The 25,834-nt window shown below is 51.6% G+C and overlaps 1 protein-coding gene across 3 annotated transcripts; it reads left to right on the top strand.

The window, feature by feature from the left end:
• On the top strand, nt 1-25,834 carry KLHL36 (kelch like family member 36). Of its 3 annotated transcripts, none has more exons than XM_038538137.1 (5): nt 1-202; nt 10,712-10,790; nt 15,644-16,717; nt 18,212-18,369; nt 20,509-25,834. In XM_038538137.1, the coding sequence occupies exons 2-5, from the start codon at nt 10,728-10,730 to the stop codon at nt 21,062-21,064; spliced, it is 1,851 nt and encodes a 616-aa protein (XP_038394065.1). In that variant the 5' UTR covers nt 1-202; nt 10,712-10,727; the 3' UTR covers nt 21,065-25,834. The 3 variants fall into 3 exon arrangements, with proteins under 3 accessions (XP_038394065.1, XP_038394066.1, XP_038394067.1); XM_038538138.1 differs by lacking the exon at nt 1-202 and adding an exon at nt 8,129-8,178; XM_038538139.1 differs by lacking the exon at nt 1-202 and adding an exon at nt 8,314-8,372.

Genomic DNA, 25,834 nt, shown 5'->3' with positions numbered 1-25,834 from the left:
CTGGGTTTCACTCAGACCTTTTTTGGCCAGGACTTATTTGCCTTGCCTAGAAACAATCCACTTTTCTTGAACAATAAAGAGGAACAGGATTCGAGACCCCAGGAGCCCTGTGAGAACAAGGCCAGACCCCATTCGGGGAGGCAGTGAAGCAAGAGGCCCATTACTGGCAGGAGGTCAGAGGACCAGCTGCTCAGCTGACAAGGTAACAACCGGGCACCTGCTCTTTCTCCTAAGTAGGGGCAGGCCTGGGCCTGGAGTCTGAGCTTCAACAGGACATAAGGGGTCCCAGGATTGTGGGAGGCCAAAAGGCTTGTAGAAAAATGCAGAGACGATTTTTGAACAGGGTGATGTGAGTTCAGAGAGAATGTGTCTGAGAGTACTCCCTGATGCACTATTCCTAGGAATCCCATAGGAAAGTCTGGGCTCAGTGGAAAGTGTGCTGTGATCGATTAGCAATGTCTGCCATGGGTATAGGATAGGAGGTGGAGGTCTGACTGCTATGTATTTACCATCCCGGTTAGCAGGGCTGTGGGAGAAGGGAGCTGAGAAGATTACTAGTAATAAGAGCAACTTCCATCTATTAAGTGCTTAGAATGTGTCAGGAACCAGATAAAGTGTTTTTCCTGCTGTATTTCATTTGACTCTCAAACCAACTCCAGGAGGTAAGTGTTGTTTTGCCCCTCCTTTAGACGGTCAGTTGCAAGGGGTGCCTGGGAGCCTCAGTTGGTTGGGCCTCTGACTCTTGGTTTCTGCTCAGGTCATGATCTTGGGGTCATGGGATTGAGTGCCACATCTGCATCAGGTTTTGCTGCTGGGCATGGAGCTTGCTTGAGTCTCTCTCCCTCTGCCCCTCCCCCACTCTCTTCCTCTTTCTCTCTCTCAAAAAAAAAAAAAAAAGTTCCATGAGGGCCATGATTTTATTTATCTGTGTTGTTTAGTGCTGTATCCCCAGGCTCTGGAAGAGTACCAGGCAGGCACTCAATTAAGCATTTGCTGTTAAGTGGATTAACTCTCTTTGCAGATGAGAAGACTGAGGCCAGAGTGGTAAGTAACTTGCTCAAAGTCATGCAGCTAGTAAGTGTAACCTAGTAAGTCATGTGGCTAGGACAGTGTGCGTCTCTTGTAGAACTTTCTGTGATGATGGAAATGTCCTATAACCTCTGCGGTCTGTAACAACAGCCACGAAGGTGTGTGGCTGCGAGGTACTTCAAATGAGGCTCAAGCAACTAAGAAACGGAATTTTTAATTTTATGTAATCATAGCTAATTGAAATCGAAATGGCCACATGTGGCTGTCGGTGACCATTTTTGCACAACATTGCTCTAGAGCTTGAGGGCTTGCTCAACTGCCCTGGAATGATACCAGATGCCATATTCAGAACACGGTCCAGGTTCTCCACAGATGCGCAGAAATACACTGGGACAGTTTCAGCTATAATTCCATCAGGGAGGGCAGGAGTGTAACCAATGAGTGGACCTCCAAGCAGCTACATTTGTGCTCTTCCAGCAACAACAATTCCGGGAAGGCTTTTTTTCCTGTGTTGTCTAGTTTTACACATGAGAAAAGTCTGAAGATTCCAGAGGAGGACACGGCACACTCAGGGTTACCTGCTGGCCTTGGACCCAAACCAGGTTCATGAACCCCAAATACCAAGCATTTTGTTTTAATGGTTGGCAGAATGAGAAGGACATGGTCAGTCTGGCGTGCCATCGAGGAGTCAGGCTGTGGGCAGTCAGCTTAGTTAGGGGCCTCAGTGGTCAACGACAAGACCCACAACAGTTGGCTCCAGGTAAAACCATGACACATGAGGAGCTTCCTGTCCATCTTATCCGTGGCAACCGCTTCCCCTGTGGCCTTGCCCTACTTCTGTCCGGGGGCTCGTATCTTTCTTCACCTGTAATCACAGCATGATCTTGAGAAAGTGTCTGAAGCTGATGAACACTAAGGTGTACATGACTAATAGGAAGCGTCCACTTCCCGACAATTTCTATTTTGACAGGAAGCAGAGGCCAGCAGAGTGTCCGGCATCATCAGCAAAAGCTCTATGTATGCAGCTTTATGTGGCAGGCAGCAGAGGAAGTGGTGGTCATGTATGAAGTCATTTAACTCTGCTTCGCCACGCGAAAGGAACATGTGCCACCCCATTTGCAGATGGGGAAACCGAGGCACGCTGAAGTTAAGTAGCTGTCCAGTTCACAGCTGGCAGGTGGTGGGGAGGGCGAGGGGGAATAGCCAGGCCAGCTTCAGACCCAGGCAGAGCTGGGGAGAAAAGCATTGGGGATGAGAGGGAAGGAGGAAGCAGCAAGCACCAATTGTAGGGAGGCCTTTTTTCCTGCAATCTGAGATTAGGTTGTGACGACCCATGGGCTGGGCCCAGGCTCCTGCTGCACTCTACCCATTGGCTGGCCTGATCCTCCAGAGGCATCTGTTGCTTCTGGTCCTCTCTCTGGTCTAAATAGTTACAAACTTACAAGAGTGAGCTGGCCAAGAATTCTGCTTGAGGATGTGATCCAGGTCGGCCCCTGGGCCTGCTCTTTTATGCTGGCCTGCGATTTTTTGAGATTACTCAGCCTTTGGGATGGAAGCTGGGCCAAGGACAAACCCTTGGTGAGAAGAACAGACTGTTTAGGGAAAAGGCCCACCTCCTCCGCCCTCTCTCCTCCTCCAGGAGGCCAGAAGCCTTGCAAACCCCCTGCAGGGGGCAGGCCTGGTGGCAACCAGCAGCCCCCCCCCCCCCCAGTCTGCCACTGCCAAGTGCAGCTGTTCTTGGGGAGCCTGGCTGGCACCTCATGGACACCTTTCCCTGCCTCTCCTTCTTACTCGCTGTGACCTCCTGGGCACCAGAAGGTCAGAGCCAACTCAGCAGCTCGAAAGGAAAGCAGCTTGCAGCCCTTCCAGTGAACCTTCTAACGTGCTGGTTAACGTCAGGCACTGGCACACGGGAGGCACAGGTGCCTCGTCCTACGTCCTGCACTTACTAGTGTGAGATGAGCATGAGCTCCTTCAGAGCCTCTGCTTCCTCATCTGTAAAGTGGGCATAACACTAGCACGGACCCTGAAGGCTACCATGAGGATTACACAGGCCACTGCCAGTGTGTGGTGCAGGGCCTGTGCATCACCTGCCATTCACTTGGGCCTCACTTACCTATGCCCCTCCCCACTCACCCACCCCTACCCCATTTTTTGCCATTTTGTGTATTCAGATGACATGTTCTTTACAAGGGGCACTCTGCTGTGACGTGTTTTTGTAATGAAGCATTGAGAATAGAAATAACATGGGTCTTGCATGTCCCTCCTTGGTGACAATTCCACCTGCCCCATCTGGCCAGCAGTCTCACAGAGCTCCATGCTCAGGCCTCCCACTTGGGGGTTTAATGCCCTGAGATGGTTGTCTTAAAATCCTTAATAACTATTTTTTGGATTTGGATTATGCAAGCGAGGCTGAGTGGGACAATGGAGCATGTGCTAGTGGGCTTGGTTCACAGGTTTACATCACTTTTACTCAGTAGGGGCCTGGGCACAGGTGCAGGAAGGCTTAGAGCCAAACCTCTGGGCCCTGCCCACCAAATTACATGATCCCAGGGGCAGCGAGGCTCTGCACATGCCCCACAAGGGCTCAGGGCACACAGTACATAAAAAGCACCAGGACAGATCAAGAGAAACTGCAAAGAAAGGAAATTGTTTTTTTTTTCCTTTTTGAACAGGGAGCCCCATGTTTTCATTCTGCCCTAGACCCTGCAAATGATGTAGCTGGCCAAGATTCCATCTGGTGCCCAAGTCTCAGAAGTGTCAGGGTGCCGAGCCACTGCCAGGGGGCACCCACTAGGACAGCCTTTGAGGGGTTGATTAGAGCCTAACAAATATGTACTTCTCTGGCACAGCAACTCTGCTTTATTGTTAGAGATGTGCACAAAAGTGTGTGTGCAAGAATGTTCACCTGGCATTATTTATAACAGCAGAAACAGGCAGACGCCCAGCAGTGAAGGAGGGTCAAGCGCACAATCAGGATGGAGGGATCAGATGCCACTGGAGGAGCATATCATAGAGAATTCACTGGCATGAGAACTCATGATATTTGCAAAAGAGGGAAAAAGGCAGTTAGGGAAGGGCCTGTACCATGTGACTTCATTTGCATAGAAGCGTGGGGAATATATACATGGGGAACATACTGGGCCGATTTACACTTAAGTACTGACAGCTGTTCTCCTTGGGCGGGCAATTTTTTTCCCTTTCGTGGGTGTCTGTGTCTCCAACTTCCAACTCATTTTTACCATTGCATAGAGGCATGAGGGTGCAGAGGGTAAAGTTAGTTTAGGCCTATGGACCAGACTGCCTGGGTTCAAAACCCAGCTCTGCTCCCTACAAGCTCTGTGACCTTGGGCAAGTGATGTATCTTCCCTGGGCCTCAGCTTCCCCATCTGTAAGCAGAGAAAGTAATACTGCCTTCCTCAAAGAGACAAGGAGGGGAGATGAATTAGTGCAGAGAGCTCAGCAATGCCTAGCACACAGGGAGCTGTATGTGGTGTTGTTAGCATTATAAAGAAATTAAATGAGAAAAATCTGGAGACACAACAATATTAACAATGATTATTGTGGGATGATGTTGAAGTGAAGTGGTTTGTTTTTCCTTTCAGACTTTTCTGTCTTTCCCAAGTGAAGCATGAACGTTTATGATTTGAGAGAAAATATTAGAGGGGAAAAACCTGAAAAGGTGGTATACTAAGTGTTGGGGAAAACAGGATGAAGTCGGGTGAGCCATATCTGCATACTTTTCAGGCCAAGGTCAAAGGTGGATTCCAGGGCTTGTTCTAGGCCCTTATTCCAGGCCTACCATCAGGTTGTGTACCTTCTCATTCATAAAGGATCCAACACCTGATGGACAGATGTCAATGCCAAAGTGTAGGCTCTCACAATGAAATAGCTATGGCTAAATCTCTCAGAAATATATCCATATACACATAGAGATACGTACGATGTTGCTCACTATCTGTATTATATCTGTCCATCCATCTACTATATTTATGTGTATATATAGAGAAGGAATCTTTACAGCTATAAAAAAAAGAGTAGTTCCCACTCACAGTCCCCAAATATAAGCCTAACACTAGACTGGCCATGATATGGTAATTACTCATTTACTTATTTGCCTCCCTCCCTGAAACTCCTGAAAATGTCTTCTTTCTCTCCATAGCACATACCATGGTGTCTGGCACGTAGTAGAAGTCCCTAAAAGTCTGTTGAATGAATGAGTTCAAGTAATAACAGAGATTCACAAGTCAAGATACAGACATAGAATGAGATTTGGGATTAGCTTTTTGGGGGGTGGAGACGGGTCAAGGGAGGATCAAAAATGAGCAAGGAAGGCTCTAGAGTAAAGATGATGCCTGAATAAAGTATTGAAAGGTGACCGGGTGCTTGTCCCCACAGAAGAGGGGAGAGAGGTGAAGAGACAGTGAGCATAGCACTCAAAGGATCCTCCAGGTGGTTCCAGGGTTAGTTTTACCCTCATTCTCTTTAAATTAAAAAAGAACTTTCTGTACTTTTGTTTCTTAACAAACTAGTGACATTTAACACAAATCCCAATTACCAAAAGTAATTTTTAAAAAGATTGTATTTATTTCTTTGATTGAGACAGAGACAGCGACATAGATAGAGCAGGAATGGGAGAGGAGAGGGAGAAGCAGGCTCCCCACTGAGCAGGGAGCCCAATGCAGGACTAGGGACTCATCCCAGGACCCGTAGGAGATCATGACCTGAGTAGAAGTCAGATGCTCAACCAACTGAGCCACCCAGGCGCCTCCAAAAGCAATTTTTTTATAAGTCCCATAAATGTAATGCTTTTCAGAAAGAAGCAGGGTGTGAATGTGCAGTGGGCTGAACCAGGGAGGGAAGGGCAGGCTGGCTCTGCTCTCACTTGACCCCATTCACAGGTGAGGAAACAGACTCAGGATGTGACAGGCACTCAGGAGAAAGTGAGTTTACCCAGTCCATTCTGCCCCTCCTGTAGGCATGATTCCTGCAGTGCTCCTATCACTGCTGCACCCTTACTTTGCACCAGAGGTGAGTGAGGGCCACACACACCCCCACCCCAAGGGCAGGTAGCCTCTGGGGAAAGGTGCATGATGAGGGTGGGACAGCACCCTGGCCCAGGCTGCTCAGGGGCCACAGGATACCTTGCTGGGAATTATCTGATGGAAGGGGCCTCAGTCATTGTCACGTCTAACACAAAAAGAACAAAGACAAGCCTTGAGTATTTGCCTGGTCACACTCCCCATCCCTATTTTTCTTTTCTTTCCTGGCCCACCTTCAGTGGCTGTATGTACCCATGCTTTATGCAGCCCCAAAAGATGCTCTGAATCCTTTCCAGAGAAGGCAAGGAATAGAAAAACAAGGACAGGGTTTTTTCCCCCCTTCTTTGTTTGGTTTTGTTTTTTGTAACAGTTTTATTGAGATATAATTCACATACCATAAATTTGCCCTATTAAATTATAAAATCCAATGGTTTTTGGTATACTGAGTTGTGCAACCAGCAATATCATCTAATTTCAGACCATTTTTATCACCCAAGAAGAAAACCCTTATACTTTAAGTTACCCTGTATCCCCCCAAATCCCCAGACCTAGGCAACCACCAGTCTACTTTGTCTCCGTGGACCTGCCCGTTTTGGACACTTTGTATACCTAAAGTCATACAATATGTGTCCTTTTTGTGTCTATTTTCACTTAGCCTAATGCTTTCCAGGTCCATCCATGCTGTAGCATGAGATAAATCTGACAATTCACAGATTGCCAGGGGATTAAATTCATTTGTTCCACAAATACTCAATACTGAGCACCTACTATGTGCCAGTCCGGGGCCCAGCCTGGAATTAAACCGACTGTAAACTCTGTCCTGGAGGGTTTCTAGCGGGGGAGAGAGACAATAAGCCAAATGAATAAGAAAGTGGTTTGTAATATTCGAGGGTGCTAAGAGTAAGAGGTACAGAAGCGCAAAGCTGGAGGTGGGCAGAACGGGAGGGGGGGTGGCGTGACCCTACCTGGAAGGGCCGGCAGACGCCTCACCTGAGCGTGAGCGCAGCCTACGGCTGGGCTAAGACTGGGAGCGGGAGGGAGCCGGGAGGCCGCCGCGCGACCCCTCTCAGCACTCGGGTCAGTACCAGCGGGCGTTTCCAGGTGCAAGCCTGGGGGGCCCCGCGTGCCGGGGAGCCAGCTGGGTGACAGAAGGAGGCTGCGGCCCAGGGTGGGAGTCCTGCCGACCCCGCGCACGGCCCCCTCCCGCGCTGCCTCTCCCCCCGGCGCGCCGCCCCCCAGCTTCGGCCCGGCTCGCCGCTCCCCGCTCCCGGCCGCGCGCGCCGCCCCCTCCCACCGCGCACTCCCCTTCCTCCCTCCCTCCCCACGCACCGCTCCCGGCCCCCTCCCATCGCGCACTCCCCTCCCTCCCTCCCTCCCCACGCACCGCTCCGGGCCCCCACCCCCCGCGCCCTCCCCTCCCTCCCTCCCCACGCACCGCTCCCGGCCCCCTCCCACCACGCACTCCCCTCCCCACGCATCGCTCCGGGCCCCCTCCCACCGCGCACTCCTCTCCCCACGCATCGCTCCGGGCCCCCTCCCACCGCGCACTCCCCTCCCCACGCATCGCTCCGGGCCCCCTCCCACCACGCACTCCCCTCCCCACGCATCGCTCCGGGCCCCCTCCCACCACGCACTCCCCTCCCCACGCATCGCTCCGGGCCCCCTCCCACCGCGCACTCCTCTCCCTCCCTCCCCACGCACCGCTCCGGGCCCCCACCCCCCGCGCCCTCCCCTCCCCTCCCCGCCCTCCCGACGCACCGCCCCCGGCCCCCTCCCCCCGCTCCCCGGCGCCCCCCCCGGCGCACTCCCGCCGCCCCCGCCCCTCCCCCCGCGCCGGCTCCCGGCGGGCTCCCCGCCGCCTCCCCCTGCGCGGCCCCCCACCTCCGGAGCGCAGGCCCCGCCTCGGCGCCGCCTTGAGCCCACCTCCTCGCGGCAGCCGCCATTGGCCGCGCGCGCCGCCTCCGCCCTCGGCCTCGCACTTCCTGGCGAAGCCATGGCTGCGCAGCCGGCCGGTCCCGGGGCTCCGGCGACCCGGCCCCGCCGCCGCGCCCGCCCGGTGCCGCCGCCGCCGGGGCTCCCCGCGCCGCTCCCGTAGCGCGCCCTGCAGGTGGGGGCCTCCGCGCGCCGTCGGGTCGGGGCCGGGGGCTGGGCGGGCGCCTGGAGGGCCCCAACCCCGCGAGCGGCGACCCCGGCCGCGCCACCCGTACCCCCTCCGCGCCCCTGGGTGCGGGGGTCGCGCGGCGGGAGGGGGACCGCAGGTGAGCCAGGTGCGGCCTGCGCGGCCCGGCCCGCGCGGCCCAGGTGAGTGTCCCCGCGTCCCGCCGCGGACGCCGGCCCGGCCCGGCCGCGACCCGCCTCCGCCTCCCTCCGCCTCCCTCCGCCTCCCTCCGCCTCCTCGCTGCCGGCTCGAGCCTGCCCGGCGGCCGTTGTGCGGGCGGTTCGGCCCGGGGTGCGGGCGCGGGCGGCCGCGGCGGCCGCGAGACCCGCGGCTGGTGAGTGGCGGCGGGCGTCCGAGTCCCTTTCCCGGTCGCTGAGGTCCGCTGGGCTCAGGGTAGAAATCGGGAAGCAGCTCCGGGATCAGGCTCCCTGGGGACCCTCCGTCCGGACGTCTCCCCTGTTCCCCTGTTTACTAAAAGACCCTTTAACGCAGGGCTGGGGATCGCCCCTGCCCGTGCAGAGATGGCCCTGACCCCTGCGTCCGCCCCCAGGAAGCACCGGAGGCGGCTGACACCCAGCGCTCCTGTGCACCTTGGCCACAGACCACTTGCCCTGAGACAAAAGGGAGCTTCCACCAGGGGGAAACTCTCTCAAGAAATCTTGGCCTAGAAAAGAAAGCTTTTCAGCGCTGAGAGCAGACCTGAGCCCTGACTGGCTGCAGGGGTGGTGGAGAGAGGGGGACATGCTGCTTTCCGGAGTGTGACCTTGGGCAGGCCTGTCTACCACCTGAGCCTAGGCATCAGGGAGGATGGTGGCACCTGTCTCAGGCACTGCATGAATATGGGTCTCCTGCCCTTCCCTCCTGAACCCCCTAGCAGCCCCCAGGACAGTCAGAAGGAACAGGGGTAGCTCCAGCTGGTCTTTGTCACAAAGTTGCTAGTTTGTCAGAAATCTCGGTGATGTTCTTTCCTTTCCCCCAGGAGCTGGGCAGGATGGGTTGTGCCCAGAGTACTCCCGTGGGAACACTGGAGGCACTCCCCACCCCCGTGTGACACCCCGTATCATTGACACAGTGCTTATTTCTTGTGATACTGCTCTTTATTAGCCTGGGCTGTTTGTTCAGTAGGTAACAAATTGACTCTTCTCAACTCAACAGGGGAGGAAAGTTCCTCCTGAAACCCAGTATGTGACTGGTGCCCCCATAGCTAGCTAGTGTGGTCCTTCTTGGGTGCTCCCATCCTCCCAGGTTCCCTAAAGCCTGGCTCTGTGCTATTATTAGTGAGTTAGTTGGCATTTCAAAGCTGGAAGAAACTTTAACATTGCCTGATACACCAGCCCATTCCATAGATGTGATTACAAGGTCTAGGGAGGTGAACATAAGCATTCGTTTTTTTGTTTGTTTGTTTGTTTTTTAAGATTTTATTTATTCATGAGAGACACAGAGAAAGAGGCAGACACATAGGCAGAGAATAAGCAGGCTCCCTGAGAGCAGGGAGCCTGATGCGGGACTCGATACCAGGACCCCGGGATCACAACCTGAGCCAAAGGCAGAGGCTCAACCACTGAGCCACCCAGACATCTCTATTATTATTATTATTTTTTAATGACCAGGCATGGTAGCTTAGGGGTTGAAAGCAAGGAAGCCTTCCTGGATTACAGTCCTAACTCTGCTGCTCCTTCCTGATTGTGTGACGCTGGGCAAGTGACCACATCTGTATCTGCTTCCTCCTCTGTAAACTGAGCAGAAAGACAATGCTGGCCTCCTGGGGGTTTTGTGGAGACTAAATCAGTGAAGACATAGGAACGCACTTAAAGGAAAGCCGTGTCTAGAATGGTACTGTATTTTATACGTGGCAGTTGATCCCTGCATCACTTCCTTGCCTTCATCATGATATTTTAAAAGTAAGAAACCTTTACGTACTGAGCTACATTCAGCAGAGCTTCCTGGTAAAGGGCCAGCATCTGCCTCTTTGAAGCTGGATGGGCTCAGGTTTGATTCCCGGCCATTAACTAGCTCTGTGACCTGGATCCCAGCATCCTCATCTGTACAGTGGGATGTGACCCTAGCCTGGCTGTGCAGTTGCGGGGCTGAGATGAGATCGCATATGTGAATCCCTCAGCCAGGCTCCTGGGTCATAGTCTGGGCTTGGAAATAACTGTTGTAATTTTGATCTAGCCAAAGGCTTCAAAGAAGAAGACTTCCTTGGGATCAAACATCAAAAGGCAGATATTTATAGGAGGTGGACTGAAAGACATGATGTCAGGTTTTAGTTCACAAATGAACAGCGTTAGGTGTTCTGATTCTAAGCTGGTTTTTAAAATCCACATACGAGAGTTCTTGACAGTATACAGTCTTTTCTCCCTCTTTCCTTCACGTGACTGTTTTCATGCTGGTTGTCATTGATGTCTGCCAGCAGAGCTGTGATTCATGAATGGTCTAGGGTTTATTATTCACACACTCAGAGATCCTGTTCTTGTCTTAGGGCTGCGGTCTCTCTTATGATGGAGGGAAGCCGACAGACGCGAGTGTCACGGCCGTACAAGATCAGCGAATCATCCAAGGTCAGTGAGTGGTCGGTCACTCGCCACCTGTGTAGGTTGCCTGGGAGTGTGCTGTTTTTCTGATGAGTTGTTTTCCTAACGTACAGACTGCTTTTCTGTTCTTGGCGGTAGTGTTAACCTCCTTGATGAACGGAGAGGTAACACGGGCATGGAATGGAAGACATCCTCAACTCAGAGGGAGGGGCGACACCTTGGCTCATTTGTTCTCTGCCCTCAACTTGAGGAGGTGGATAGGAGGGAAGAAAAGCCACGGGATTTCTGTCCCCACTTGGGGACACGTCCGTTGACAAGCCAGTGGCTGACCTCATGGTGGGAGCAACGTGTTGCATACCTGGTTGTTTAAGGACCCAGAGTCATCCCCTAGTCGTGACTTTCTGGGACCGTAGGAGCAAGTGAGGGTGGGTTCCCCAGGGCTAGGCTGCCAAACTGTGCCTCACTGGTCACATCGGGATCACCCCGGGGGGGGGGGGGGTTCATAATTAGAAATGCATATGCTCCGCCCAGCCCCAGACCTGCTAAATTAAAATCTGAGAGCAGGACCTGGGAATCTATACCTTCAGCAGACTCTTCAGAGGACTCAGAGCAGCCTGTCGCCCAAGCTACTGGAAATAAGGACCGGGGAACCAATTTGCAGGACAGGCCCTGTTTACACCTGTCCATCTATAAATGTAAATAAATACTAATAACAGCCTGTTTTCCTTAAAAGTGGCCCTTTTGGAGATGAAATTTTATGGTTATCTTAGATCATGCATTTTCAATGGAGCCAGTATTGCCCCCTTGGGGCCAATACTGGTCTTGAGGGTACAGAAAGCCCTTTTTTGTGATGAGAGCATGGCTATACCTACAGTTCATGCACAGATATATGGAATATATGTGGTGTTAAAATTTCATGGGAACTCTTAGGAAAAAATATTTTAAGAGAAGATTGAAAAAAAAAAAAAAGATTAAGGAATACCACTGTAGATAAGGGGAGTTGTGAGCAGCCTGTAGATTTGAGGGGAGAGGAGGGACAGGTTCTACAGATGTGCATAAAGGAAACTGGGGTATAGTTTGCAAGAGAGGTTGGTTCTCCAGAGAAACGGGCTCCTGTTTCCATCTGAGTTACAGAGAAGGCGCTTGCCAAGCCCAGCTTTATCTGCTGTGAAAACCCAGAGAGGTCTAGCGGCTGTCTCAAAGAGGCTTTGTTTCGGACCCTGGCTGCAGAGACAGTGTAGCTTTCTCAGTGTGATAGCGCTAGAAATCTTTGTCCCTTACAGCAGCCGCACTCTGAGTTTGTTTCTGTCTGAACCTAGCCCTTGGTTAGATTGTATTTATGTTTCCACTTTTTTACCTTTTAAAAGCCCAAATGGTAAGCGTATCCTCGATTTCCTAGCTGTTAAATACATCCATATAGCCAGTACCAAGATTACAAAAGAATATTACCAGAACCCTGGCCCCAGGCTCCAGCTTCAGGACTGGAGTTTTGCCTGCCCTTGAACTTAATGTAAATGGGACCAGAGGTGGATACACCCATGTGCCTGGCTCCTCTCACCAATTAGTATGGTTGGTGTTCACTCCTGTTGGTGTGTGTAGTGGGAAGTAGTTCCTTCTCAGTGCACTAGAGTCTTCTATCGTGTAATGGCCACTCTTTGTTTATCTGCTCTGAAATGTCTTCATCCATTTTGATGGTGAATTTTTTTTTTTTTTTAATGAAATACGCCATAACTGTTGTATTCTGACTAAGGTTAGCTGCTGAGCGCCTGTGTTCCTTCACCCACCTTGCTTCGCCTCTGATGAAGGCACTAAAGTAGGAAATAAACGAATGAATAGGTTTAATACCATCAAAGAACGTTGGGGTTGGGGCTTCTAAATTATAGGAAATGCTGTGAGACTGTTAACTAATGTCCCTTTGAGAAATCACATTTGTCTAAGTTTTCACCTTTGCAGCTACACTGAAATAACCAGAAAAGGGTTATAATTAGAGCCCCAGGTGAAGACTGAAGCATGCGTACTTAGCATGGAGACCCAGTTTTAGAAAGAGTGGCTGCCCTTCTCCCTGCCCTGGCTCGCTGGAGCAGATGGTCCCCTCTGCAGCTGTCATCTGGGGCTGTCCCCACCCCTCACCCCCCCCCCCCCAGGGGTCTGTTTCTCTTTTTACACTGCAGATGAGGGTCCTGTGTACACCCATTTAAGTGGTGGTTCCACATTCTCCCCAGCTTAGAGCCAGCCAGGGGCCTAGGATTGGCAGATCACACACTAGGTGCCCCTCACTTCTCAGGACTTTGAACCTTTGCTATCGTAAGGTAGCCTGCTGCCGTACTGCTCTTATATCCCCTCCCTTCAGTCCACATGCCAGAGTGAGGGGCCCCAAGCCAGAGTGTGCTGGAGCCCAGACCATTTCTGCTTAATTAGAAGCCCAAACCAGGCCAGCCTGGCTCTCGCTGCCAGTAACCAGAATAGATGGAGAGATCCGTGTCAGGGACCTCTGAGAAACCATCCTGTAACATAAGAGCTGAAGAGCCTGGCTCTCAGCACTTGGAAGGGAAGGAAGCTTTGGGCACTATCTGTCTGGTGTCCTCATCAGAGTGTGAGAACGTTGCCTGCACTTGTGATCTAGATGAGGTGATTGGTGTTGGAAGTGGCCAGACCAGGGGGGACCAGAGGGAAATAAATACCACAATCACAAATGTGTTGGAGGCAGAAAGCAAAGAAGGTGATGTAACCCATGCAATAGGGCACAGGTGGAGAAGTGACCTGCAGGAACCCGGGGACCTACTGGGCTCTCAGCCCATCTCCCCCCACCTGCACCACTTCTTGCGGGCTTAGAGCCCAGCCAGCCCTTTCTTCAGACTTCTTCAAGTAGGCCAACAACCTCGTGGATGTGTTTGGACAGTCTCTGTCTCCCTGTGCTGAATTTCGTGGTGTTTCCAAGGCAGATAAATCAAGCAGCGTGCAGATCCTCAACGCCCAGAGCCTAATCTGTCTTCCAAGGATGAAGGAGCTGGTGTCTTGGTCTGGCAGGTCTTTGCATTCTCCAAAACACATGGCAGGTGTACAGCCCTCAATAAATGTCTCACCCAGCCTGAATTGCTTGAGTTGATCCTTTTAATTTTTCATATTAATTGATTTGTTAATTCCAGTGCTGTATGGCGATTAAAAGTTTCAGTTCTGGAATCAGACCTAGCTTTAAATTCCAGGCCTAGGGATCCCTGGGTGGCTCAGTGGTTTAGTGCCTGTCTTCGGCCCAGGGAGTGATCCTGGAGGCCTGGGATCGAGTCCCACATCGGGCTCCCTGCATGGAGCCTGCTTCTCCCTCTGCCTGTGTCTCTGCCTTTCTCTCTCTCTTTCTCTCTCTCTGTGCCTCTCATGAATAAATAAATAAAATCTATTTAAAAATATATAAGCATTACATTTAAAAAAATAAAAAATAAACTCCAGGCCTGCCACTTAGTCACTGTGGGACTTTGGGCAAGTTTCCTAGTCTCCAAACCTCAGTATTTGTCATCTGGGAAATGGGCATGGTAACAAACCTTCCCTTGAAGAGTCATTGTAACCCTTGAATGAGAGCGCATATCCAGTGCACAGTGCAGGATGCATGTAAGCCCTGCCCTGGGAAAAAGATCACGTTCCTGCGCATTTCGTGATTTCTTTCTTTTAATCTCAGCAATGACTAGGGAGGCCCTTTTTCTGAAAGTAGGAGCCCCAGAGCACCTTTGTCTAGATGAGTGCAGAGTGTCTGGGACCTGCCACATCCCTGGACCCATTGGTAGAAATGGGATCCTCTGTGGCATGGCTGGGGGCTGAGCACTTTCTGAGACCCAGAGAGAGCAGTGTGAGGCCTTGGAACTCCAGCTCTCCTGGGGCCAGCTCTGTGCCACATTCTGTCTCCTTAACCCCCTTCCTCAGTGGTAAATGCCCACATCCTCATTCATGAGGCCAGAGAAAGGGGGTTGAAAGGCTTCTTGTGGCTTTCCCAAGGTCACACAGCTAGTGAGTAGCAGCGCTGGGATTCAAACCAGATCCTGTGAGTGTAGAGGCTGCACCTGAGCAACTTCACCGTCCTGAAAGGATGGCAGTTTTTATTTTTATTTTTTATTTTTTTTTATTATTATTTATGATAGGCACACAGTGAGAGAGAGAGAGGCAGAGACACAGGCAGAGGGAGAAGCAGGCTCCATGCACCGGGAGCCCGATGTGGGATTTGATCCCGGGTCTCGAGGATCGCACCCTGGGCCAAAGGCAGGCGCCAAACCGCTGCGCCACCCAGGGATCCCGGATGGCAGTTTTTAAACCTATTTGCTCAGGACCCACAGTAAGAAAGAAAGGGAGCAGGGAGAGGAGAAAGAAAACTTTGAGCAATTCTATTCTAGAAAGAAGAGAGGAAGGAAGGATGAGAGGAAGAGAAAGTAAAAGTCTTTAGGAATTGTACTTAAAAGGAAGGAAAGTAGGGGTAGGTAGGAAGGGAGATGGTAAGTTAGATTTTCTTTTTAAAGGCTTTTTTTTTTTTTTTAAGCTCTACACCCACCTTGGGGCTCGAACCCACAACCCTGAGATCAAGAGTCTCAGGCTCCTCCATCTGAGCCAGCCAGGCGCTGCTTTAGGATTTGCATGTGAAAAGAAAGAAGGAAGCCTACAATACACACAGGAACACCCTTATTTCCTGCACTGCCATCTGACCCACTATCCCCTGCTATCCTCTGTTCTCTTTCGGTTGTATTGTATTTATGTGCTGGTGCTGGGGCAGGAGATTGACCCCAGGACCCTGCTGTGGGGCACAGGGCTGGGTGGGGGAGGGGGTTGGCATGCTTCAGCAGCCCTTGCCCCCCCACCCAGCCCTCTGTGAGCCAACCCCTGAGCCGTGCTCTCTGCCACAGGTGTACCGCTGGGCCGACCACTCGACCACGGTGCTGCAGCGGCTGAATGAGCAGCGCCTCCGTGGGCTTTTCTGTGACATTGTCCTGGTGGCAGACGAGCAGCGCGTGCCAGCCCACCGCAACCTACTGGCCGTGTGCAGCGACTACTTCAACTCCATGTTCACCATTGGCATGCGTGAGGCCTTCCAGAAGGAGGTGGAGCTGATTGGCGCCTCTTACATCGGGCTCAAGGCCGTGGTGGACTTCCTGTATGGCGGGGAGCTGGCGCTGGACGGCGGCAACATCGACTACATCCTGGAGACGGCCCACCTGCTGCAGATCTGGACGGCGGTGGACTTCTGCTGTGAGTACCTGGAGCAGGAGGTGAGCGAGGACAACTACCTGTACCTGCAGGAGCTGGCCTCCATCTATAGCCTCAAGCGGCTCGACGCCTTCATCGATGGTTTCATCCTGAGCCGCTTTGGCACGCTGTCCTTCACGCCCGACTTCCTGCAGAACATCTCCATGCAGAAGCTCTGCGTCTACCTGAGCAGCAGTGAGGTGCAGCGGGAATGCGAGCATGACCTTCTGCAGGCGGCTCTGCAGTGGCTGACGCAGCAGCCCGAGCGCGAGGCCCATGCCTACCAGGTGCTGGAGAACATCCACTTCCCGCTCATCCCCAAGAACGACCTGCTGCACCGCGTCAAGCCGGCCGTGTGCTCACTGCTGCCGCGGGAGGCCAACTGCGAGGGCTTCATCGAGGAGGCCGTGCGCTACCACAACAGCCTGGCAGCCCAGCCAGTCATGCAGACCAAGCGCACGGCGCTGCGCACCAACGAGGAGCGCCTGCTGTTTGTGGGTGGCGAGGTCTCCGAGCGGTGTCTGGAGCTTAGCGATGACACCTGCTACCTGGACGCCAAGAGCGAGCAGTGGGTCAAGGAGACGCCCCTGCCAGCCCGGCGGAGCCACCACTGTGTCGCTGTGCTGGGGGGCTTCATCTTCATCGCTGGTGGCAGCTTCTCACGGGACAATGGAGGGGATGCAGCGTCCAATCTTCTTTATAGGTATGACCCCCGCTGTAAACAGTGGATCAAGGTGAGATTAAAGCCAGATTATTTCTTTATTCTTGAGGACTTTTGGTCTCTTAGCCTAGCCCCAACTGCCCCCCTTCTCTCAGGCCTCAGCCGCTATCTTGCTTCTGCACAAGGTGTGACGATAAAGTTATGAGCCACGTGGTTCATGCCTGCACCCTGACCGGAGTGAGTGCAATAGAACTTTCCACGGCAGTAGAAATGTTGTACACCTGTGCTGTCTGCCATCCTAGCCTCCAGCCACGTGTGGTGATCAAGCACTTGAAATGTGGCCAGTGGCACTGAAATACTGAGTTCTCGATATTATTTCATCTTTACTAATTTATGTCCGAGTGTAAATGGCCACACGAGCTAATGGCTGCTGCTGGGTGGTGCCGGCCTAGAGATTTGATCCGGGTTAGACAGGGTTCAAACGCTGTTCCCCTGTCTCAGAGTCTCCCTGGAGCTCTCTTTTTTGGAAGGGTTTGGAGCTCGTTTACGGAGGTCACAAAGGCTCACACCTGGTGGTAGCTGTGGCCCTTTGGCAGGTGTGGCAAATTCTGGGAAGCGTGAGTCTTGGCGCCAGACCCGAGTCCACACCCGAGCTTGGCTAGGTTGGAGCTGGGGATTTCAGACTGCTTCCTTGCTCTCCAAGTTTTGGCTCCCGTCTCTAGAAACGGGGTGGGGAGGGTATTGACATTCTGAAGTGAGGGGATGTAGCTCATGGTGGTTGGCCGACACCTGGCATAGACAAGGTGGCTCTTTTCCTCACAAAAGCCTCCCCAGGCCACCACCCTAAAAAACCGGTCTGTCTTTATACTCACACCTCAGTGTTTTTACTTAACTTGATCAGGCTTTATTTTTTTGAGCACAAAACTCAGAATGGACTCCGATGACCTTTCTGTTTTATTCTCAAAAACTAAAAAGCGCCCTCAAAAGTGTAAGTCCCACCACTAGAAAGAGGCTCCCAGCTTTGGAGCTTTGTGGCTGTGGCAGCTAAAGGTATGGTCTCCTCCGGGACTGTGTTCATTTCTGTGTTCTGCCTGAATTATTTTTTAAAAACTGGGGGGGGGGGGGGGGGGAGTCTTCTGGTTTTTAGTTTCCCATTGATTGCTGTCCACACGATAGTGTTAATAGGGTCTGATGTGGGGAGGAGCGAAAGGAAGATGGATTTTTATTCCGGGAAACCACTAAACTGGCAATTCTGAACTGTACTGTGGAACTCGAGTCCACGAGGTCAGCCACATGGCCAGCCATGTGGCCAAACAAGTTAGGGGAACTATGTTCTCGATCCCCTTCTTGGGGACTTGCAACACCTCAAGGGTCTTGCAAGCTCTGAGAAGTCTCATCTCAAGAGCCCCTCTTTCTCTGAGTTTGACTTCCTTCTCCCAAACACACTTGGCCACTGCTTGACCTTCCTGGGCTGTGTGTTCCGGAGGATGCATTTGGGAACTCAGTGCTAGATGTTGATGTTGTCTGAGTATTGAGGAGGGAAGGTACAGGTGTCCCGCCTCCACAGGTGGCCTCCATGAACCAGCGCCGTGTGGATTTCTACCTGGCCTCCATTGAAGACATGCTGGTGGCCGTTGGTGGCCGGAATGAGAATGGAGCTCTTTCTTCGGTGGAGACTTACAGCCCCAAGACCGACTCCTGGTCCTATGTGGCCGGCTTGCCAAGGTGATTGGGGGTGGTTTGTCATGGACTCCTCAAATGTGATGACTTTGTTCACCTCATTTTCTAGATATTTTGGTCTCCAATTCCAGGGGGAAGAAAATCTCCTGGCTTGTAAATAACCATGGGTAGACCATGGGGGCAGAGGGCATGGTGATGACGAGTCAGGGCTCTGGTTTTAGACCATCCAGGCACAAGAGTCAGCTCTGCTGCTAAGGCAAATGTCCCCCAGTTTCTGAGCCTGTTTACTTCCAGAGTTTCAGGGAGAGAGTATTCAGCAGATAGTAAGGCTTTCCCTAGAAATGTCTCTGAGTGTGGGCCTGGGTTCAAGAGATGATGGATCTGTGAGCCGAGCCAGCATTTTCACTCTGCTCTCTTACTTCATCTGTATAGCAGACATGGTAACACTTGCCCTATAGGGCTGTCAGTGTGATATGTTCCTTAGGAGCACCCTCCCACCCACAGCACCCAACACCTGGGGAGTGCCCTGGTGCTCGGAGCTCCTCAGTCTCCCTGCATTGAGGTATGCACTTGGGACCACTGCTCATCATCCTGGATCTAGCAGAAGGTGCTTGCTGTTTATTTTGCTAGTCCCTCGATAGCTGAACCTGCAAGCACGCTTCGTGAACCAGTCTTATGGTGGAATGCAGGCAGCTGTCTTGCATGTGTCCCCAGGAGCTAGAAGGGCATGTGATGTAAGCATTAGATTGTGAATTCTGGTCCTGTTGCTACCCTCTTCGAGTAGAGGTTCCAGGAAGTGGATGGAGTAACATCTCTGACAATAGGCATAGTGGTTCCAAATGGCACGCACCATCCCTGGGCCAGGAGTGACGAGTCCCTTGAGGCTCACAGTGACCTGGTGGGGTGGAGGTAGGCTCCCATATAATTTGTCTCCCAAACCCGGATGGCAGTGAACAGGGAAGGTTGACAGTGTAAATACTGACCGTGTCATAGGCAGACCAAGACCTTTGATCTCCCTGGATTTAGTAGTGTTTTTTATCCTCCCATTTCGCAGATGGAGAAGGGAGCCTTAACGGTAGTGGTAAGAGTATCTGCTGCTCTTTCTCTGGGCCAGCTGGTGGGACTTCCATCCCTAAATACTCCTAACAACCCTGGTTTTATCTTTCTCAACGAGCCTGAGGTGTACAAGGTTGGAGTAAACATAGCCCGAAATGCTATGATCACCAGTGGGTGCATGAACCTGCAGCCTGACCTGAGAGCGGAGGCGCTACACGGTGCCTCCTGGCTCCCTGGGGCTGCCCTCCCAGACATTCCCCACCTGCAGCCACTGCCCACCTCCCCTGTGACCCGCTCTGCACTTAGGTTTTGTAATTTTCTTTTTTGTATTTATACAAACTGCACTTTTCAGAGAAAATTGAAAATCGAGCAGAAAGTATAAATTGTTCCTGTAGACCTTCTCAGAGCGTATTTCCCCCCATTGTTAACATCTCGAAGTAGCCACGCTATGTTTGTTACAACTGATGCACGCAAGTGGCCACGTTGCCCTAACGGAGGCCCAGGCTGAGGGCTCGCTGTCCGTGCTGTATGTTCTGTGGTTCGGGACAGATGTGTGGGGACGCTCATCCACCCTTCCTTACAGTGTCAGAGTAGTTCCACGGCCCTAAGAATCCCTTGTACTCCTCCTGTTCATCCCATCCTCACCACAGGCTCCGCCCACCCTGCACCCTTGAACATTTCACCATCCCTATAGTCTTTTCCAGAATGTGCACGGAGTTGGAATTGTACTTTGTTTCCTTCCCTTTGCTTTATAATTGGATCAGGTGCCTGTGTGTGCCTCAATCCCACAGTGTCCTTGTTTTCAGCTCTTATAGGAAGGATCAGCCCCACAGTCACTGCCACTCCCGAACTGGGGGAGAGTGGAGGTGGGGCTGGGCCCAGGCGGTGTGACTGCTGAGCTGCATACACGTTTACCGCACCCCCCACCCCAACCCCGACTCTGCCATTCTTACCAGCAACAGCTGCTGACCAGTGTGCATGTGGTCTCATCAGATCCCCCACAGCCCACAGCCTCCAAGATTGCAGGTTGTCTCCCTTTCACAGGGGAGAAGCACAAAGCCTCGGCGCCAGCCTGGCACGGCCTTGAGCTCCCTGTCTGTCTCTGTCTGTCCCGCCGTCTCCCCGCAGGTTCACCTACGGCCATGCAGGCACCATCTACAAAGACTTCGTGTACATCTCGGGAGGCCACGACTACCAGATTGGCCCCTACCGCAAGAACCTGCTATGCTACGACCACCGAACAGACGTGTGGGAGGAGCGGCGGCCCATGACCACGGCACGCGGCTGGCACAGCATGTGCAGCCTGGAAGACAGCATCTACTCCATTGGCGGCAGCGACGACAGCATCGAGTCCATGGAGCGCTTCGACGTGCTGGGTGTCGAGGCCTACAGCCCGCAGTGCAACCAGTGGACCCGCGTGGCACCGCTGCTGCATGCCAACAGCGAGTCAGGGGTGGCCGTGTGGGAGGGCCGCATCTACATCCTGGGCGGCTACAGCTGGGAGAACACAGCCTTCTCCAAGACGGTGCAGGTGTATGACCGTGAGAAAGACAAGTGGAGCAAGGGCGTCGACCTGCCCAAGGCCATTGCTGGTGTGTCTGCCTGCGTGTGTGCCCTGAGGCCACGGCTGGAGGACAAGAAGAAGAAGGGCAAGGGCAAGAGGCACCAGGACCGGGGCCAGTGACCGCCCTTCTCCCCCGCTTCCCCACAACCCCGTCCCGCCTGCACCTGCGCCTGGCTGGGCTCCGCTCCCTGCCCCCACCCACCGGAGCGTCTCCACCAGCCACGACTTCGCAGCATCCTGGAACCATGATGGACTTCTTAGCAGCTTTTTTTTTACTTTTATGATTCTTGGTCTTTCTATGATATCACAGTAACTGATTAAATATTCTATATAATTTTACATATCATCTTGCTTGAATAATTAAACCCGGGCCCAGGCAGGAAATATCCCCTTGTATCTGTGTGAGGCTTCCTCCCTCATTATGAGTCCCTGAGGGTGCCCCCGCAGCCGTCCTCCTGAGAGTCTCCAAGGGCAGAGGATATACAGAAAGTTTTGTAAGTAAAATGAGGGGGCTTGGTGGGACAGTTCCCATCCCCAGTTCCCGCCTCCCTCAACTTGGCTGATCTTTTAAACATACAGATTCCTGGGCCCCACCTCAGAATTATCCGTCCTAAAACTACCAGGAGCAGGGGCGGAGGGGGCGGTGCCTGGAAACTATAACCAGTTCCCAGGATGACAGCATGAGCCACCTTTGGCAATCCTGGGCAACGTCATGTGCTTTTGTGTTTATGTTTGGGGACACGGAGACCCCGGCAGGGTGAGTGGGTTGCCCACTCCCTGGACAGTCAGGCAAGACCTGAAACTTCTCACCAGAAGATGTTCCCACCAGGATTTCCTGAAACAGTGACTGTTGTTTCTGAGTAGTCCCATTTTCCTGATTGGTTATCTTCCTGAGTTCTGAAAGGGTCTAGATAATCAAGGAACTTAAAAAAAAAGGGGGGGGGGGGGACATGAAGCTCTTACATTTTTCTGTTATTTGTGCTCTTTTGTTGTTTTTTTTTTTTTCCCCGAACTTACTTCCTTATGCTACCGACATACTGAGCCCCCAAAAATCTATGTTTGTTTCTCAGGAAAGAAAAAGTGGGCATCCTAGAATTTGCCATTGTTTTCTTTGGCTTGGCTCCACAAAGCCCTCAAGAGCACCTCCATGAGCAAGCCGAGCACAATGTGCTCCTGAAGGAGGATGTCAGGTACCCCCGCCCCCCCGCCCAACTCAGCCGTCTGCTGCTAAGTCGTTTTGTCGTCTGCTGAGCAAATTCTTCACCAAGTCCTAGCTGTTCCTCACTCATTGAGCAGTTGGTCAAAGCCACTGCCTCCCAGGGCTCAGCGAGCTAATTCAGTACATATAAGCTATTAATGTGTGTTTGGCACCTCCTTTTGCCATGTGTGAGCGCCATGCGCTGATCTCTGTAGGAACCCCTAGTAGCATGTGCCCTCAGAGGCCAGCTGGGGACTCCTGCCCCAGCTGCTGTGGACACAGGGACGGGGGAGGTGTTCGTGATCTCCATTTCGACAAAGATCACATAGCAGAGAACGCTTCAAGATCTCTTGTTAACCTTGATGTTAGACTATGAATCCCAGTTAACTTATTTACTTTTTTTTTTTAAACTATCTCTTTACTTCTTTTTCTTTCCTTTAAGGGATTACTGTGATTTTGAGTGGAGGGGGCGTTGAAAGCTTCAGTACCTAAATCCTTGCCCTCTGTTGTCAGCGGAGCAAGGGTTCTGCTGACTGAGCTAGCTTGTGCACATGGAAGTCCCTAGAGGTTCTGCAAGGCATGCCAACAATCAAACCAAAAAGACTCTTGGAGCTCTACAATACTCGAGTGTATTAAAGGCTCTGAGAAGTCCTGCGGTAACTTAACAGTTAACCTTCTATCAATCCAGCATTTCCAAACTTCACTGAGCCTGAAACTTTTTTTATTTTTTGGTCTCATACCTTGTCCAGCCCTCCACAAACCATGTTTTGCAGAACTTCTGCCAACTTTGGTATAGCTTACCCTCTTCCTATTCCAGGAAAGATTTTATTATTAGAGGACCCTTTAGAAGGCATGGTACCTGTGATCTGTTCTAAGTCACAAAGAGGTGGTTGTTGAATCAGAGTCTGGGGCAGGTGGGGAAAAGCACACAGATTCCATGTGTGCTTTGGGGAGCAGGATGGCTTTGACCTCGGGAAGAGGAGAGCCTTCAGTTTTTAGCCGAAGCCAGCCATTGTATTTTTGACTACCGTGACCTATCCCCAGATACAGGTGCAGTGCTGGTTGCTATTCAAATTTTCTTGTGCCTTGTGAATTCCATACCATGTCCTGCACCTCATACTTTGTGGTGTCACTCCTGCCACTGTGAAGGCAGTTTGTCATTTATGTGGCTTGGAATCTAATATCGTTAGGGTTCTTTTAAAGGTAAGGTTGATGAGTTTCTTCTCATGGATGAGCCTCACGTAATTGGAGGTGGTTTCCCCATGCTAAGAAAGGTTTTTGAGCTTATCTGTGTTGATGGAAAGGAACATTGTGACTGGTGAGCCGCATTTGCACTGTGATGGGACCCATGATGGGTATCTGCTGCCCATGTTGTTAAGATGGCAATCACTCTGCTGTGCTGTCCAACTGAGGATGGAAGGAAATGCTTCTTAACCCAGATGGGCAGAACTTGGGGCTGTACTCTTGGAGGTGGCCATTTGAACTGAAGAATCCTGGTAGTGGTTTCCAAGCCCAGTGACAAAGATTGGGTTCTTACGGGCCATCATCTTGAGACGCAACAGCACCATTTTGCTGCCTTTGAGAACTTTGAGAACACCCAAATCGTTTCTTTTGATCTTTCAGAATAAGCAGAGTGGGCTTTCATTCAGGATTTATTTTTCTCTCACTTTTAAAGAACTAGAGTTGTAGCTTCGCATCCATTGTATGCTTGGAGTTTGATCGTCACCCAAGTTGGAACCCTGTTTGCTTAAGACATAAATGTAATACCAGAAGGGAGGAGACTAGAAAGCTGGGGAGTCCTTGTTACTTAGAGTGGTCTTCCTGCTAAATATACAGAGGTTGTCTTAGCAACTTGTGCGTATGGCTCAATCGGCATTTTTAACATCTTAGATGTCGAGTGTTAACATTTTAGCATTTTAGACTGCCAGGTAGGACTTTCAGATCTTGATCTGAGCAGAAAGGCTTGTGTGTGTAATTATGTTCTAAATGCCCCTTCACCTTGCTCTTTAACGATAAGGGGACCTCACGGTGACTTAGTAGAAACTCCAGAAGCTAACCCTAAGGGGTTTTCAGTTTTGGGTGGAAGCCCAAATGCCAAAGGGAATGGGGTCCCAGTCCCTGCTCTGAGGTCCAAGGTCCCAGGTCCCACGCTGTGAGCTCAGGTGTATTAACCTGCAGTTCACAATACCTGGCCCCAAAGCCAGGGTGACCTTTCAATGGTTTGCAGCAACGCCGGAAGTGAAAGACCTCCACCCCCACCCCCTTGTAGAGTTATCAGCCTTTATCTTTTCTGGTTCTCCATGGCATGTGGCTTAGCCAGCACCTGCCTAAGGAGTACCTCACGGGCTTTCTGTGTCTCAAAGCTTTTGGCTGGAATCTCAGACCACCACCCCCACCTCTGGAGGGCCAGCTCCATCCTTGGCATCTCCATGGATTCCAAGTATCTTCAGTGGAGTGAGGAGCAGAGGGGGCCGTGTTCTGGCCTCCAGAATAAACCTCTGGAGTGCAGGGCAACTCCCTGGGCACTTGGAGATCCCTCCCTATACGTCTGCCGAGCCTGGCAGTTTTTAAAGTTTTTTGAAATGTTTTGATACTTTTTGATACCATTTGCTAATAACAGTTTTGTAGGTTGCTGCCAGGGTTTTCCACTTCACCCCCCTGTCCCCCACTCCACCCCCTTGAACTTGCACTAGACAGCAGGTGCCCTGTGGGTCTCGCCCGCCTCCAGTGGCTTTGTCTTGGATCTCACTCCCTTCTGTGGCTGTGTTCTGATACAACTCTTAAATTTTGTAAGGTCATGCGTGGCCCCGCGTGGCCTGTGACTCTGACCGCCTTAGGCCCCCAACTGAGCAAGAGGCCACTGATTTGCCAAGATGACGTTCTCATTCCCTTAAGATACTCTGCTTTTCTCCCGAAGCTCCTACCTCAGCGGTGTGTATAGAGGTGAAACCATCCCTGAGGACTGACCCGTGTGTCACCTTTCTCATACAGGTCACTGCTCAACCCAGGGCTTGCCGGGGTCTTCATCCACTGCCATCCACCCCCTCTAGAGACATTTCAACACACACTCTGTAACAGTGAACCATCCCACACTTTACAGAATTCCTGCCCTCAGCTTGGAAGTTAATTCCTCTTTTTTAACAGGAATGGAATTTATGGCTTCTGAGGGTGTGTTGGGGTCTCAAGAAATTGTCTTTTGGTTGCCTTAGTTAAAAGAGGTAAACGAATGTGCAGATGTGGTGGTGGGGCAGGGCTGAGGGAATCAACCTTCCGGGTCAGTTTTCTTTGAGCAAAGGAACACTTTGCAAAGTGACTCGATGCCACCTTTACAGGTTTGCTAGCAGCGGAAGGAAGACTCAGATCCTTTGGGGTCAACTGAAGTTAATCATCACCACCAGCCCCCCACCCCCCTTTCAAAATCAGTAAGATATTTGACAAGTATGCAATTCACTGAGTATGTTCTGGCTACTAATGTTACCAAAACCTGTAATTGTGTGTGTGTATGTGTTTTAATTTGTTGCTTTTGTATTTGTAATTTTATGACACTCGAAGGTTTTCTGTGTCTTACCTCTTTTTAATTAATTTTCTGCACGTTGATTTTTTTTCTTTGTTTTTAATTCCATACAGAATATTCAATCCTCAAAACACATTAAAATGATTTGCCTGCTAGGGTATGGTTTATTTTATAATTA

The sequence above is a fragment of the Canis lupus genome, chromosome 5 (assembly GCF_011100685.1).
Source record: "Canis lupus familiaris isolate Mischka breed German Shepherd chromosome 5, alternate assembly UU_Cfam_GSD_1.0, whole genome shotgun sequence".
In the NCBI taxonomy this organism is placed as follows: domain Eukaryota; kingdom Metazoa; phylum Chordata; class Mammalia; order Carnivora; family Canidae; genus Canis; species Canis lupus.
Note: the sequence above shows the minus strand (reverse complement) of the source record. Positions and strands in the feature narration are given on the sequence as shown.

What these genes read in the sequence shown, in the direction of transcription:
- KLHL36 (XM_038538137.1), top strand. Translation starts at nt 10,728, where the DNA reads ATGATGGAGGGAAGCCGACAGACGCGAGTGTCACGGCCGTACAAGATC. An exon ending in GCTGTAAACAGTGGATCAAG is followed by an intron (nt 16,718 to 18,211) that starts GTGAGATTAAAG and finishes CCGCCTCCACAG; the next exon opens with GTGGCCTCCATGAACCAGCG. An exon ending in TATGTGGCCGGCTTGCCAAG is followed by an intron (nt 18,370 to 20,508) that starts GTGATTGGGGGT and finishes GTCTCCCCGCAG; the next exon opens with GTTCACCTACGGCCATGCAG.